General features: G+C 39.5%; 1 protein-coding gene across 3 annotated transcripts in view; it reads right to left on the bottom strand.

The window, feature by feature from the left end:
- Nucleotides 1-1538: 1538 nt before the first annotated feature.
- Nucleotides 1539-13483, bottom strand: part of znf236 (zinc finger protein 236) — a 58636-nt gene continuing 46691 nt past the window's right edge. For all 3 annotated transcript variants that reach the window (XM_084356254.1, XM_084356255.1, XM_084356256.1), the window contains 6 exons: nt 12424-12581; nt 12098-12226; nt 11486-11680; nt 9058-9187; nt 6448-6621; nt 1539-2709 (listed from right to left, as the gene is read on the bottom strand). In XM_084356254.1, the coding sequence (XP_084212380.1) occupies nt 2588-2709; nt 6448-6621; nt 9058-9187; nt 11486-11680; nt 12098-12226; nt 12424-12581 (908 nt within the window). In that variant the 3' untranslated portion in view covers nt 1539-2587. The remainder of the gene's footprint in view (nt 2710-6447; nt 6622-9057; nt 9188-11485; nt 11681-12097; nt 12227-12423; nt 12582-13483) is intronic.

Here is a 13483-nt window from a genome sequence, read left to right as displayed (position 1 = left end):
GTCAAACAGTATGACACTGTGTTGTCCTTTAAAGGTCAGTTTGTTTATTCAGTCATGACAACAAAGAGTTTGTTTACTTAGTTTGTTTAGGCATAAAAAAAACAAACAGTCAATGAAGATCTTTCTCTTCTGAATAAAATGTCTTCCCCAAAACAACATAGTACATCTTTAACTTTATCCTTAACATCTTTAAGTGTAAATTTTCCATCTAATTATATCACAATTCTATATCAAGTTGTGTAAAGCGTTAATACAAGTTTTTTTTCAATCGTGTTGAGTCAATATGTTTAAATTAGATAGCAGATGTGTGATTTATGACAGAATAATTTGAAATGCAATGCTTTTATGTAATAAACACTTGAAAAGATACAATGTGTTTATATTGAAGTTCCCCTTGACTTTAGATGTAATAATTAAGTAAACACATAAGGTTTTGGTATTATCTAATTTACTCTCATTCACTCAACATGATGAATGTCACTAAATGTGACACTTTACATTGAACTTATGTAATAAAATTAGATTGGACATTTACGTGTAATTAAAATACTTAATAACACCATTTGAGGCCAATTACCTCGTAAGTTATCACAGTTGTTGTCACTGTGTTGAAAGCTGTTCAGGGCAAAAGGGCTAAGATGAAAAAAAAAGTTAATGGTCTTCAAAATATGCAATTTCAATCAATTTAATGAGGGGATGAGATCAGAGTAGATAATTACAGTGGGGGATAAAACCATAATCGTGCGTCAAAATTCATTCATCGTTTGATTTTTAGCACATTTTAACTAATTATTTTTTTTAGAGTGATGGGGACAAAATTGGTCATTTCAGAAAGTGGTGGGGACATGTCTTTCAAAAATTGAGGAAGGTTTTAACATTTAAAAAACACTGGGGAGGTTGTGTTTTTACATGGAGGGCTGAAGCCAAAGTAAAATGATTCCATGGATAATAAACAAGGAAGGCATGAAAGGCCAGGCTAGCCATATCCCCTTACTTCCAGTCTTTGTGCTAAACTAAGCTAAGCTAAGCATCACCTCCTGACTCTACAGGTGCTCAGTATTTGCAGAGGGGATTTAAAAAATGTTTTCAACTGCACATCGTTTACATCCATGTTTTCATCTCACAAACTGTGGTTTTATGGGGAGGTATGTGCAGAGTCTAGCTAGCTGTTTCCCCTTACTTCCAGTCTTTATGTTTAGCTAAGCTAATCATCACCTCCTGACTCTATACAGTAGGTGCCCTGTGGAGATTCCTCGTAAAGGGAGATATGTAATAACTGTACTCACCATGCATATCCTCAAAAATACTACAAACCATCCATGCTTTGTAGCTTGCAGTGTTTTTCTTCCTGGCCTTGTTGACACACAACTTTGCTTACTCTATAAAATTAATACAAAAATAAAAAAAGGTCAAAAGGGTCACATGGTCCCTTTAACACACAGACATTTTGCCATTCCACTATCAGAGGAAATATATAAAAAGATATCAAGACAAAATGATGAGTTCTCTAAACAATCAAAACAAATGCAACTCTAAAGTAGTAGAAAAATTACTTTAATCTTCTTAATTTATTATGGACAATAGAAAATACAGCTGCAAAAAAAAGAAAAAAAAACAGCTTATCATCTGTACATTGGCTTGGCTTCATAACAAATGAAACATTATGCTCAAATTACATATTTCCAACTAATTCATCTTCTGGCAATCATCAGAAAATATACGCCGTCTAACTACACTATTTACAGAATGAGCTACAGTGAAGGAAATGGCGGTGCGTCTTCTAAATTGTTGTAAATGATGTGACAACAAGAGGAAACACAATGCTGACATGATCAGTCAGAGGGGTCGCACAGCATCAAATCCAGAACAGTGTTGTCACGGATCACTGCTGCTTTTCACCAACAGGTTTGGGACACCTATCTGGGTGCTTTGTTCTAACTGTAACAAACGTATAACAAACTGCAAATTACATTTAACCTCAAGATGGAATATGTACAGTATAAATATGTAAAAAAAGGAAAGAAAAAAAAAGTGACAAGTTTCACACAGACCAGTAAAAACGCTTTCTTTGTTACATGCTGTTAGTGAAGCAATGACAGCAGTACAGTCGGTTGCAGCTCGGCGTACGCCCCTGTGAGCAGACCAATAATGAAGAACCGAGACGCTCGTCTATGGGGAGCTTTCTCCCAGAATACACTTTCCTCTCTCTCCTACAGGGTCAGCATGAGAGGGAACTGCCTCGCCTGACTGGAGAATTCTCTGGGATGCATTTGTTTACTGAGCCAAACCTCTCCGGAGGTCATCATATTGATGTCAATCAGACAGTAGCAGAACAGATACAAATCATTAAGCCAATCACAGGGAACCAGACTCCCATCACTTCACTGCTAATTTGGATAAACAGCAGGGGACTGCTACGAGGGTAAAAGCCCTGGACATACTGTACCGTGGACCAAATCTATAATGTCTTCGACCAAATAACCCTTTGGGGAGGAGGAAATGTTTGGCAAAGCTTTCCTGTTCAGTTGTAAAACTTGATCAGTGCTCAGTACATCGTACAGTGCTGTTTGACTCGTGTGGTTTGCAGTCAGTGGAAGACGTTGTGCCAGTCTCCGGACGATTCAGGAACAACTTCCAGGTCGAGTTCAGGCGTTACCTCGACCTGCGCCGCCGTTTCTTCTTGGCTCAGGGACACTTCTTGGATCTGACCTGCAAGGAGAAAGAGGAAAGAAAAAGAAAAATGAGACTCACATGCAGTAAAATCCTTCTTGACGTAGGTAATGAGAGCGCTTTGAAAAGCCCATTAACACGCATTCACAGAGGAGCACCAGCAGCTCTGATTCTCTATTCAATCTGCCAGTAGCTGTCATACAAATGAGACCATTAGTCAAAAAGCAATCTTCTCCTCCTCATTCCTCCAACATTTGTTTCAATATCTTACATTCTCTCTGTTGAAAACTCAATGTCTACTGCACAAACTACATAATTTGACCTGACAGGTGTAGAATATGCTCATTGTGGGTTGAAAATACGAGCCATGTGTCTTAATAAGCCACAAAACAACAGTAAGTCACTGGCAAAAGCTGAGACTCCTGAGAGGTTCAGAGCGATTCTTCTTCTTCTGCTGCCCCTGCTGCTGCAGGCCACGCACTGAATTGAGTTTTACAGTGGGAGTCATTTAATTATCTCCCTCTATTTTCGTTCTCCGTATCTGAGACACTTCAAACACATATTCATTAAGTTGCAGGCGCATGAGCGCGTGACTTGAATCCTCCAGCATTTTTCACAAGCCAAATGACTGTGTTAGAGGGTCTTCCTTTGACGTCGACAAGCAGCACAAACGTGCAAGCAAATATAAGAAAATGAGTCAAATATCAAGGAGTCATTTGGGCTTTTAAAACCATTCTGACATCATTGACATGCCCTCATGGACGGAACACGTGGAAGTGAGATCCTGGTATTTTCAGGGAGTTCAAGCCAAAATGAGGTTCACTTCTCCAGGAAATGCAGCTGTGGAGCCCTGGATTTTAAGCAAAGTTCGTTACAACTTCATTTGCTGTCCAACTACAGTAGCCACGACCAATAAGAGATACTGCCAGTGTCTCTATATATACTCCATCTTGTTTTTAAACACTCCTACAGCAAGACAGAGTGATGCTAGCAGCTCTGTGAGGGCCTTTGAGCTAAATGCTAACGCTGGTGTGCTTAATTGTTCAAAATGACGACAACATGCTGACTTAGACATATACTGCACAGTATTAGCATGATAGCATTTGCTAATTAGTACCAAAGACAAAGTACAACTGAAGCTGTTGGGATGCCATTTTGGTTATACATTTTGGTTTTTAGCTTAACGGTGGAACTAGAGGAAAACTTAGTTGGTTATACACTTCACTTTACAAATGTGAACCTCATGGTGGCGCTAGAGAATAAGTTAAGGGTTCCCCAAAGTCATCAGGATGCAACTTCTGGGGACCGTGAATGTCTTTACAAAATTTATGACAGCCCGTGGAATAGAGCTATTATAGTCTGGACCAAAGAGGTGGTGGACGGACGGACAGGTGGACTGACGGAAGGATGGACTGAGGATTGATGAGCCAATAACAATAAAAAACATACACAAATGCCTTTTGTGGTTTTGAAAATATACACTCCCAAACAGTGATCACACAGTTTAGAGGCTCTGCATCATTTGAAGACATTAAATGTGCCATTAAATTGCCTCAAAGTGTCACAGTCACAGTGTTTACCTTGGCCGTGAGTGGTTTTCTTTTTAGTGTCACATTAGTATGCTGTCACACCATGAAGCTTTAACACATCAGGGAGCTATAACTGTGAGGTCTGAATATTTCTGAAAACCTCCCTGAATTGCAAACCAATTCAACCGATTTTCTGAAAGGTCTTCAGGATTTGTGTGAGCATAGAAAAGCCTGAAAAAGTGAATCCGGTGTGCTCTAACCTTGTGGAGCCCAGGCTTTATTCCAAAAGCCGGTGCTTCAGACATGACTTCTTAAATTATCTTCACCACCCAGCAGGGAGACCTGAGTGGAAGTTTTTATGGGATTGGTTCTCAAGTTGAATAGAACATCTATCAGCATTGTTCTCCTCCTCAGGTCATCTTCAATTCAGCCGGTGCCTGTAAAACTCAAGGTCGGGTGCTTGTATGAAGGATGAGGCGAACCAAAGGGGAGCTGGAAGTCATGACTTAACATTCAGAACGTGGGTCTGCTGATATCAAAGAGGAAGCTGTGCTGACAGCTTCAAGTGAACAGAGTGGACTGAGCTGTCATCGTGTGTTTTCCTGCTCTACAATATCACAGAGACGGGGGTGGGGGACATTGGGGCGTGTGTCTGCATACGCATTATTAGTGAGTGTGGGGGTGATTGAGCGTTTTCATGAGGCTCATTCTCCACAGATAATGAGAAGGATCATCGAATGCAGAGCAACAGACACAGAAACTTGAGCGTGAGAGGAAGTGAAAGCGTTCCACTGGGGAAGGCCACCGCTGCCTCTCAGCAGGCCGAGTGCTCAGGGACACCTTTTAATGCGCAGCGCCTTCAAAACACAATTTCTATGGTACAAGGAATGTGGACTGTGTGTGACGAGAGCCATGGACGCACACAGAGAAAACAACTCACAGGGGACTTCATTATAAATGATTATCTCACCTGATATTGATCGGAAGTGTGTCTCCTGAGAGAAGATGAACTGAGGCCGCGTTTCCATCAAACACTTTCGGTTTAGTACCCGTGAGACCCGTACCTTCATGTACCTTAACGCTAGATCTGTTTTGCTTTTCCACTGCGGACTCTACTCTTTATTGTTAGTGTGGGGGCGTCAAGGCTAAGCCACTTCACTTTCTAAGCAGTTGAGAAACAACAGGCGAGACTTTTCTTGGTACTGAGAAGTTGCAGCATTTATTCTCTGACGCACTGTAACATATACCCTCATTTTCCGCCTGATTGAAAACCTACTGCTAACCTTTAATCTGCTATGCTCGCATGAGGGGTGTCACAGTTTTGCTTCTAAATCAAAAATCGTTCCAAGTGAGCTTTTAGTTTCAATGACCAAAATTAGGATTGGCAATTCTCAGAGAAAAAACTCTTCAAAGATTGATAGCCAGCTGCACTTCCAGACACTTGTCCTGAGTTCACCAAGACGATGACTGGTAACGGAGGAAACTCTGACAGCGGTGGTATTTTTTTGTGTGAGACTGGAATCTTTATTTTGGTGAGTATTATTTGAACCTGCAAAAAGTCACCTGGATGAAGTCAACATGTTGTTGTAAAATATCTCTATCTTTCAAAGAAGAATTTGAAAATGTAAATTGTTCTCCTGACAGTTGTCAGGGCATAAAAAACAAATGATCTGTTGATCTTTACAAATCCACATGTGAGTCTACCAATGGCAGAGCCGTCAGGGCTGAAAAAAATGATCTAATTGAAAATCAGAACGAGTCGTGCCCTTAAATCTCTTTAATCCTCTACTTAAAAACAAGCTTTGTTTGAGAAAAGGCTGCCGGGCAGAAAGACAAAAGACTGGGAAAATCGGAGTGTGGTAAATCCTACATCAGAGCACAGACGATGAGTCTAGTTGCTCTGATTCTCTCTGACCAATCAGTGGACAGCAGTGTTTTAACTTCACCCTGGTATCGGCTCAGTTCGCTAAGAACCTTGACAGAGGTGTAATGAAAAAACAGAATGGCACGGAGTACTGTAGTTCTATTAGTACCACAACTTCAGCCAAAGAAAAAACATTATAAATTATGTGTAACCAACTGAATTAAAGTGGCCTACTTAGTGAAAATGCGGCTGAAGTAGACAGAGATGCAACCGAGAGCCGATTACTGTCTTCCGTTGCACAGCTGTACAAACAGCTGGCTGCACCCACTGGTGTTAGTGGTGGAGTTTGCGTGCGTACTGGTGTGATGCCAGTCAGCTGCTCACCGTAGCCGTGGGATCTCTTCATGTGGTGTTTCATGTTGCTCTTCTGGGTGAACCTGATGCTGCACACCTCACACTTGAAGGGCTTCTTTCCAGTGTGTTTGACCATGTGGACCTGCAGAGCACTCTTCTGGTTGAAGGCCTTGTCGCACTGACTGCACTTGAAGGGACGCTCGCCTGCATGAAGACACAGACCACAGAGATAATACATCACTCAGCTGTGGTGCATTGACTATTTTTGTGTTTTTGGTATAATTAGTGCAAACTGTGAAACCATGGTTAAGATTATTGGATTCTAGCAGCATGTAACAAAGAAATAATTAAATCCAACTTAAAGCTGTACAGGTAAATGTTATCAACCCCCAAAAATCATCTGTGGTCCAACAAATATATATTCTGCTGTTATTTATTCCATTTAGCAAATACAAGCACCTTAGCGACCTCCCACATATTCATGGTGTTTATTAGAAAATATTCTTTTGTCATTATGACTCATAAATGAACCAGCTTCTGCTGTTTCAGCCTCAAAGTAAACATTCTTTTTACTAATGTGTACGTTAGAGAAGAGCCTGCATACTAAGTATATCTACTACGTAAGTATATCTACTAAGCAGCATCCTTTGACTCTGGCGTCTTGAGAACTTCCAGTTTGCACAGAAACTCATGATTATTTTTCTTTGTTGATTAATCTGTCAAGTATTTTCTAGACAAATCAAGTAGTTGTTTGGTCTATAAAATGTCAGAAAGTTATCCCAAAGAACAAGAAGAGGTCCACATATGCCCTGTTTAGTCCACAACCCAAAGATATTCATTACTGTCAGAGAAGTAAAGAAAACAGGGGATATTCAGATTTCACATAATATTCTTTTCTCAAAAAATAACTCAAACTGATTAACAGTTATCAGAGTAGTGGGGGATTACATTATTATTCATGAAATCATGACAGAAATAGCAGCAGCTCTGTTAGTTTCTCTTCAAGTAGGGTTGCAATTAATTATTTGTCATTATAGATGAATCTGCTGATTATTTTCTTGATTAAGTGATTGTTTCATCTAGAAAAACTTCTTCTCCAAACATCTGTTTTGCTCAAGCAAAAGTCCCAAAAAAGAAAGGATATTCAATATACTTACAGAGGGGACGAAGGAAAATCAGAAAATCTTTGAATTTTTTAAGCTGGAACCAGTGAATTTCTGTCCTTTTTTCTTATATATGGTTAAAAAAGTCATTTGTTGCAGATAAATATTTGGTCAATCGACTTATAAATGAATTGACCTAACGATTATTGTTGTTGTTGGTTAACAATCTGCTGCTGGCCCTACCTTCCCACAAGAAACTGATGTTGAGCAGACGACCCAGTTCTTGTCACATATGGACTTCTGATCAATAATGATGATCACATATTAATACAATTATTTATAAGTCACATTTTATTTCTTCGACCAGGATATGTTGATATTTGTAGACATTAAAATGACAAAGCAGGGACACAAGGAATCTTTTGCTACAAAACAGAAGTCACTTTTCCTGGCTGGGTGCTGTCATTCCACGCAAACGCTTTAAAATATAGATCCAAACGTGGGAGAACAAGCAGCTAAAAACATCAGGTAAAACCTCGGCACGGACGGGATGGAAGGTTTTTCTCTTGTAACAATTTTAAATCTTGCTCACACACAAAAAAAACACTAATAACTCAAGGTGGTGAAATGAATCAGAATGGAAAGGCCCAATCAAAATCTCCCTTAACAGTATTGAAATGAGTCTATTTAAATGGTAATAGGCCAACAGAACTGTTTCATTATGTACATTTAGGGCTGATTAGGATTAGGATTTCACAGGAGGATGAGGCTTTCAAGGCATTAGCTTCTTATTAGCTGTGTCTGTTTGTATATCTAACAGGGAAGGCTGGTTGATGTCACCTGAAGAATTAATCAACTTAAAGCTTCATAGAAACTTGGTCTCAGCGTTTTATCCTCGCCATGTTACTGTAGTAATTCACTGTGGAATTTCTGACATACATCTGACACCATGTGGACTATATAACATACACTCATGACACACCATATGCACTCAACAGTCTCAAACATAACGTAGATGTGACCTACATATGGAGCTCAAATGCTTCTCTTCATTTACACGAGTTCCCTCGACTTGACAGATGCATGATATTACATGTTCATGTTGGAAACCACACTCTGAATTCTGTCCCTTAATATCCATAATAATAATATAATAATATATAATAAAATAAATAATGAAAGTGCTGATGTCAGCAGTCCCTCTCCTCTCACATGCTGCAGCCACAACCTGCTACGCACTGCAGCAAGTTTTCTCCTGAAGTCATTCTGAGTCAGTTCACGAGCTGCGACAGACAAAGTTACCAACTAAAACTCTGCTAATGAATTGAGTTTTATTAAGTTTTTAAACAATGTCACAAATCATTTAAGAACTTAATTACAATTTATTCCTATGGCTACTTAATCAGAATCGCTTAAATTACTCAAACTGAAACATTTTGAAGCACCACAGCTGTGTGAGACGATTTTAATTTGAATCACTCTGTTGTGGTTTTTGTTATGACGTGCACTGTGAAAGCTTGCGCCGTAATCCTCTTACCTGTGTGTGTTCGGTTGTGTCTCTCCAGCTGGCTGCGCTTGGCGAAGGCCTTCACGCAGGAGGAGCAATTAAACACTCTGGGTTTCTGGGAGCTGGGTGACGGCCCCGGCTGGTGCACTCGCTCATGTTCCTGCAGACGGATTCAAAAATGTTAATTTGTTTACAGTCTGGCACACACAGTCCCTCTACTTGAATATGGCTGCAGCAAAGATGTCTGTCATTTTACCCTTGAAGAAGCTGACACTTAGTTTGAACCGCAAATCAAAACAGTTCTGGAGGAGATGGTCACACTAACAGTCGTTCCTACGAAACTTTTCCTGCGTCTCCTGTGTCCAAGGTTGTTCATGATGTGCTCTGTTGCTTGGGTTTAGATCCCTTTGAAGCTGATATTATACAACCTATATATTTATTCAATATATTATATATATATATTTATTAAATAAATAAAAAACATGTACATTTTATAGTTTAGAGGCAAAATACTATATATGGAAAATGGAAAATCAAGCCAATAATTGACCTACCATAATCTTTTATAAGCTCTGAGTGGTGACTTGACACATTTAACTGTATTATCAGTTTAGACAATGTAAAGCTGAAGTGAACTGTGGTTCTATGCAACCTACTAAACCTGACACAATTATTTGATTGAGTAGTTGATTGACAACTGGCAACTATTTTCTTTTAATGGTTTATGACATTTTTCCAAGCAGAAAAGACAAATATTTGCTGACCCCAGCTCCTCAAATATGAGAACATGATGCTCATCTTTAAACATTATAGTTTTGAGTATTAAACTGACTGCTGAAAAGAAACGCTGCCAAACATCATTTTGGACACTCAAAAATGACGATGGGTAATACATTATTCACTGTTTTCTGACATTTTGTAAACAAAATACAACTGATTTATCTGGACATTTATCAACAGGTCAATGAGTAATTCAAATACTCATTACTCACAGGCCTACCATGTATAACTTGACTGATACTAGAGTTTTGAGACTGATATACTGTAAGGTCTTACAGTGAGCAAACTGAGCCTTTTAAATAAGAAAATAAACTTAGTATATCCAGAATCTTGGTTCACTGCAATGCGTCAGAATTATGAAATTCATGAAGGCTGTATTCAAGACAAATTCTTGGCAACACAAAGCAGACGGGTGCACAGGAAAGCGAAAGGAATAGAATTGAATAAAAAAGATGGTAAAACAGCAAAAGTGCTGACACTGAAACTGCACCAAGTTTATAAGGAGATAAAGTATTGAGGGTGTTTGTGGTCATGGTCATGGCAGTGTTTATCAAAAGTGCGCAAGCTTACAAGCTTATAAGTGTATTTCCTAAAAATGCAGAACTATTCTCTTAAAATTTTTATTAGACCTTAAAAAGTTTCACACCTTATAACTTTCACTTATCATTTTTTTGGCATATATGTGTGTGTGTGTGTGTATGTGTATGCGCGAATTGGAAATTTTAAGTGACCAGATAATTGTGAAAGTGAGTGAAAGCTGGACATGATGTAATTCATCAAAGTGAACCTATTCTGAAAATCCCCAATTTTTTCCCCCGTTTTCGCAGATTATTCCCCCTAGTTTGGGTTGTCTAGCTGTAATTAAATGTCAAAATCATTACCCACAGGCCGACAAAGTGAAAACAACAGCGCTACCAATTTATCTTCCTCACCACCGGGCCTTTTTAAAACTCTAAAATCAACATCCGAGTTCTGGCTACAGACTAATGAGCACCCTGCGGACCTGGAGAGGATGAAGCTCGGTCACTCTCGCTGTGACACCAACCAAATCTCAGTTGTTACTTTCATGAGAGATGAAGTGAAAGCCTGTGGCACAATAGCCTTTGCTTAGAAATATGACATTGTGGGGGAAGAGCTTGCGCATGAAGCCATATCCTCCCTCCTCCTCCTCGTCTCTCCTCCGGATTCAAGAGCTCTGGTATTTACATGCTCGAGTGTGTCAACTACATGAAGAAGATCGTCAGGAAAGAGAGGCACATGTGCTCCTCTCTCCGAGACGGCTGCACACACCTCTCTGTTTAAGTGTTTTGTTGTTGAGAGTGACAGTTTGTAAGAGTGTGTCTGAAATGCCTCTTGATGATTGACCCTTATTTTTGCTTCAAATAATGAGACGCACTCTGTTAATGTTATCTCTTTCCTCTGACTCTTTGAATGTATCATTTTACAGCCTGAAGTAGAGGCACTGGTGACTAAAAAATAACATTTGTGAGAGTTGATTTATTGTTTTCCTAAACGTGGAGAGTTTTATTTGATCATATTTAAAGCAGAAATCTTCACTGAATAAGTGAAGAGGAAGCAGTGGTTGGATGAATATCAGAATTTAATATTTAAACCATTATCATCTTAAATTTAAACCCATTTATCACCTCAGTCTACAGTTTTTTACTCTAGTTTTTACCTTCAGGTGTGTAGCTCTCTTGAAGGCCTTGTTGCAGAGGCTGCAGACGTGACAGCGGTCCTTGCCGTGAGCTTGTCTGCAGTGGCGCCGCAGCGTGTTGGCGTTCTGGCACACCTGATTGCAGTAGTAACACTGATTTCGATTATCAGCCTCGTTCTGGCCATCCTTCCCACTTTTATGGCCGTCGTCAGTAATCTGGATCACACACAGAGACATTAGTGAGTAACATATTGTCATTACTCACAAAAGCTCAAAGCCTACACAAGCACTGGGAAAGAAATGTAATAATATTTTAGGCTGCTTATGCTTATAATAAATGATTGTAGTTGAATGAGGCAGGTGTTGTCTGAAAGTATAAAATTCAGATACCTCATAGATTTCATAAAAATCCAATTTTTATGAGACTGATGGTGTTTTTAATATCTCCCAGGCAGCCTCTGATTTCCCTTCATGTCACTAGAAATAACTGGTAGACATTTATTTCTTGAGAGCGGTAATCCATCACAGTGGATTGAGCGTGCTCAATTCATCAACGTAAAACCAACTTCAACTTTTGTTTGACAGTTCCGCCCCTGGATATCACGCTGCACAGACGATGACGAACACACTCACATTGTATCCATTGTCAGCTGCTCCATTTGTGGGCTGCGGATGATGGCTGACCAGTATGACCTGCTGGCCTGAGCTCGCTGACTGTCCTGATAGACCAGAGTCATTCAGCACTGCAGGATATGTCTGACCCTGAACAGCAAAAGATACACTGGTCAGGCGGCTGACACACTACATGATGTCAACTTTGATTCATCACACACGCTTCATGGCATCACTCATGTTGCAGAGTCGGAGAGTCTTGAGGGATGCATTTGAAGCCGAGCTGGGTCTTAAATGAGTCATGACACTGTAAGTAAAATGTGTGTCTGTTGATGTGTTTTTCTTACCTGTGTATTGAGGTTTAGAGTAACACCATCCAGCATACCCTGAGCATCTGCCAGTGTCAGTGTAACACTGTTATCACTGGCCACGCCTCCTGAGGACATCACGAGGCTCTGGGACACAGCAGTGTGTGACAGGGTGGTGCTGGGCGGCAGGCTCGAGACTGACAGGTGAGGGATAGACCGCAAGGTTAGAGAGTGATACAGTGAGTTAATAACACTCAGTTCCTCAACTGGTTTATGACACCATTATCAACAACAGACAGACATACTCTTTTATGACAAATGCAGAAGGGTGTATACAAACTGTGTTTGAATGGGCATCATTATGTTGTTGACTGAATAACAGACATGAGAATTGATTGTTGGTGGAAATGGCCTCGAAATGAAACGTTTTGTTGTTGTTGTTTTTTTTACACAAGTCAGCCCCTATTTAATGTGATCAGCATTTATTCTTTAATAGCCATTCACAGATTCTGTAATTACCTCTTTATATATTAGTTTTAATTTGCAGTACAAATTCAAATAGCCTACCTACCCATAAACTATTCACAGGAAATAATGTGGCATGAAATTCAGCGTTACTGTTATTGAGTTACTGTAATTTAATCGCATTGATAGCGGCCTTGTGGTGTTTCCATAGAAAGTCAATGCAACAATTTGAATAGACTCTCCAAGTGATGCAAGTGATGAGTCTTAAGTACTAATTCATTTAACCGCCAGTAGTTAATGATTTTTTTTTTTAATTAAGAATACGAACAGAGAACTAAAAATTGCAATTCAATGTTTTAATTATACTTTTTTCTTCCTTGAACCTCTGTGTCACTAAAACTCGCCATTTAAAGTCTTTTACTAATGAAATACAATGAAATGAATGAAATCCTTCTCAGAATGAAGGCTAGTTTAATTACAAAAGTTGGATGTTAATTTGTTGAATAAAATCCTTCACTGTTGTACTGAATTGGTTTCCATGGTTACAGGCTTCGATGTAAGTTGCACTTTGGATTAGTGGTGGCAGGACACGGACAGTCGTGATAACCACAACACGACTACCTGCATTTGTTTA

This window comes from Pagrus pagrus (assembly GCF_965226575.1).
Source record: "Pagrus pagrus genome assembly, chromosome: 7".
Classification (NCBI taxonomy): domain Eukaryota; kingdom Metazoa; phylum Chordata; class Actinopteri; order Spariformes; family Sparidae; genus Pagrus; species Pagrus pagrus.
Note: the sequence above shows the minus strand (reverse complement) of the source record. Positions and strands in the feature narration are given on the sequence as shown.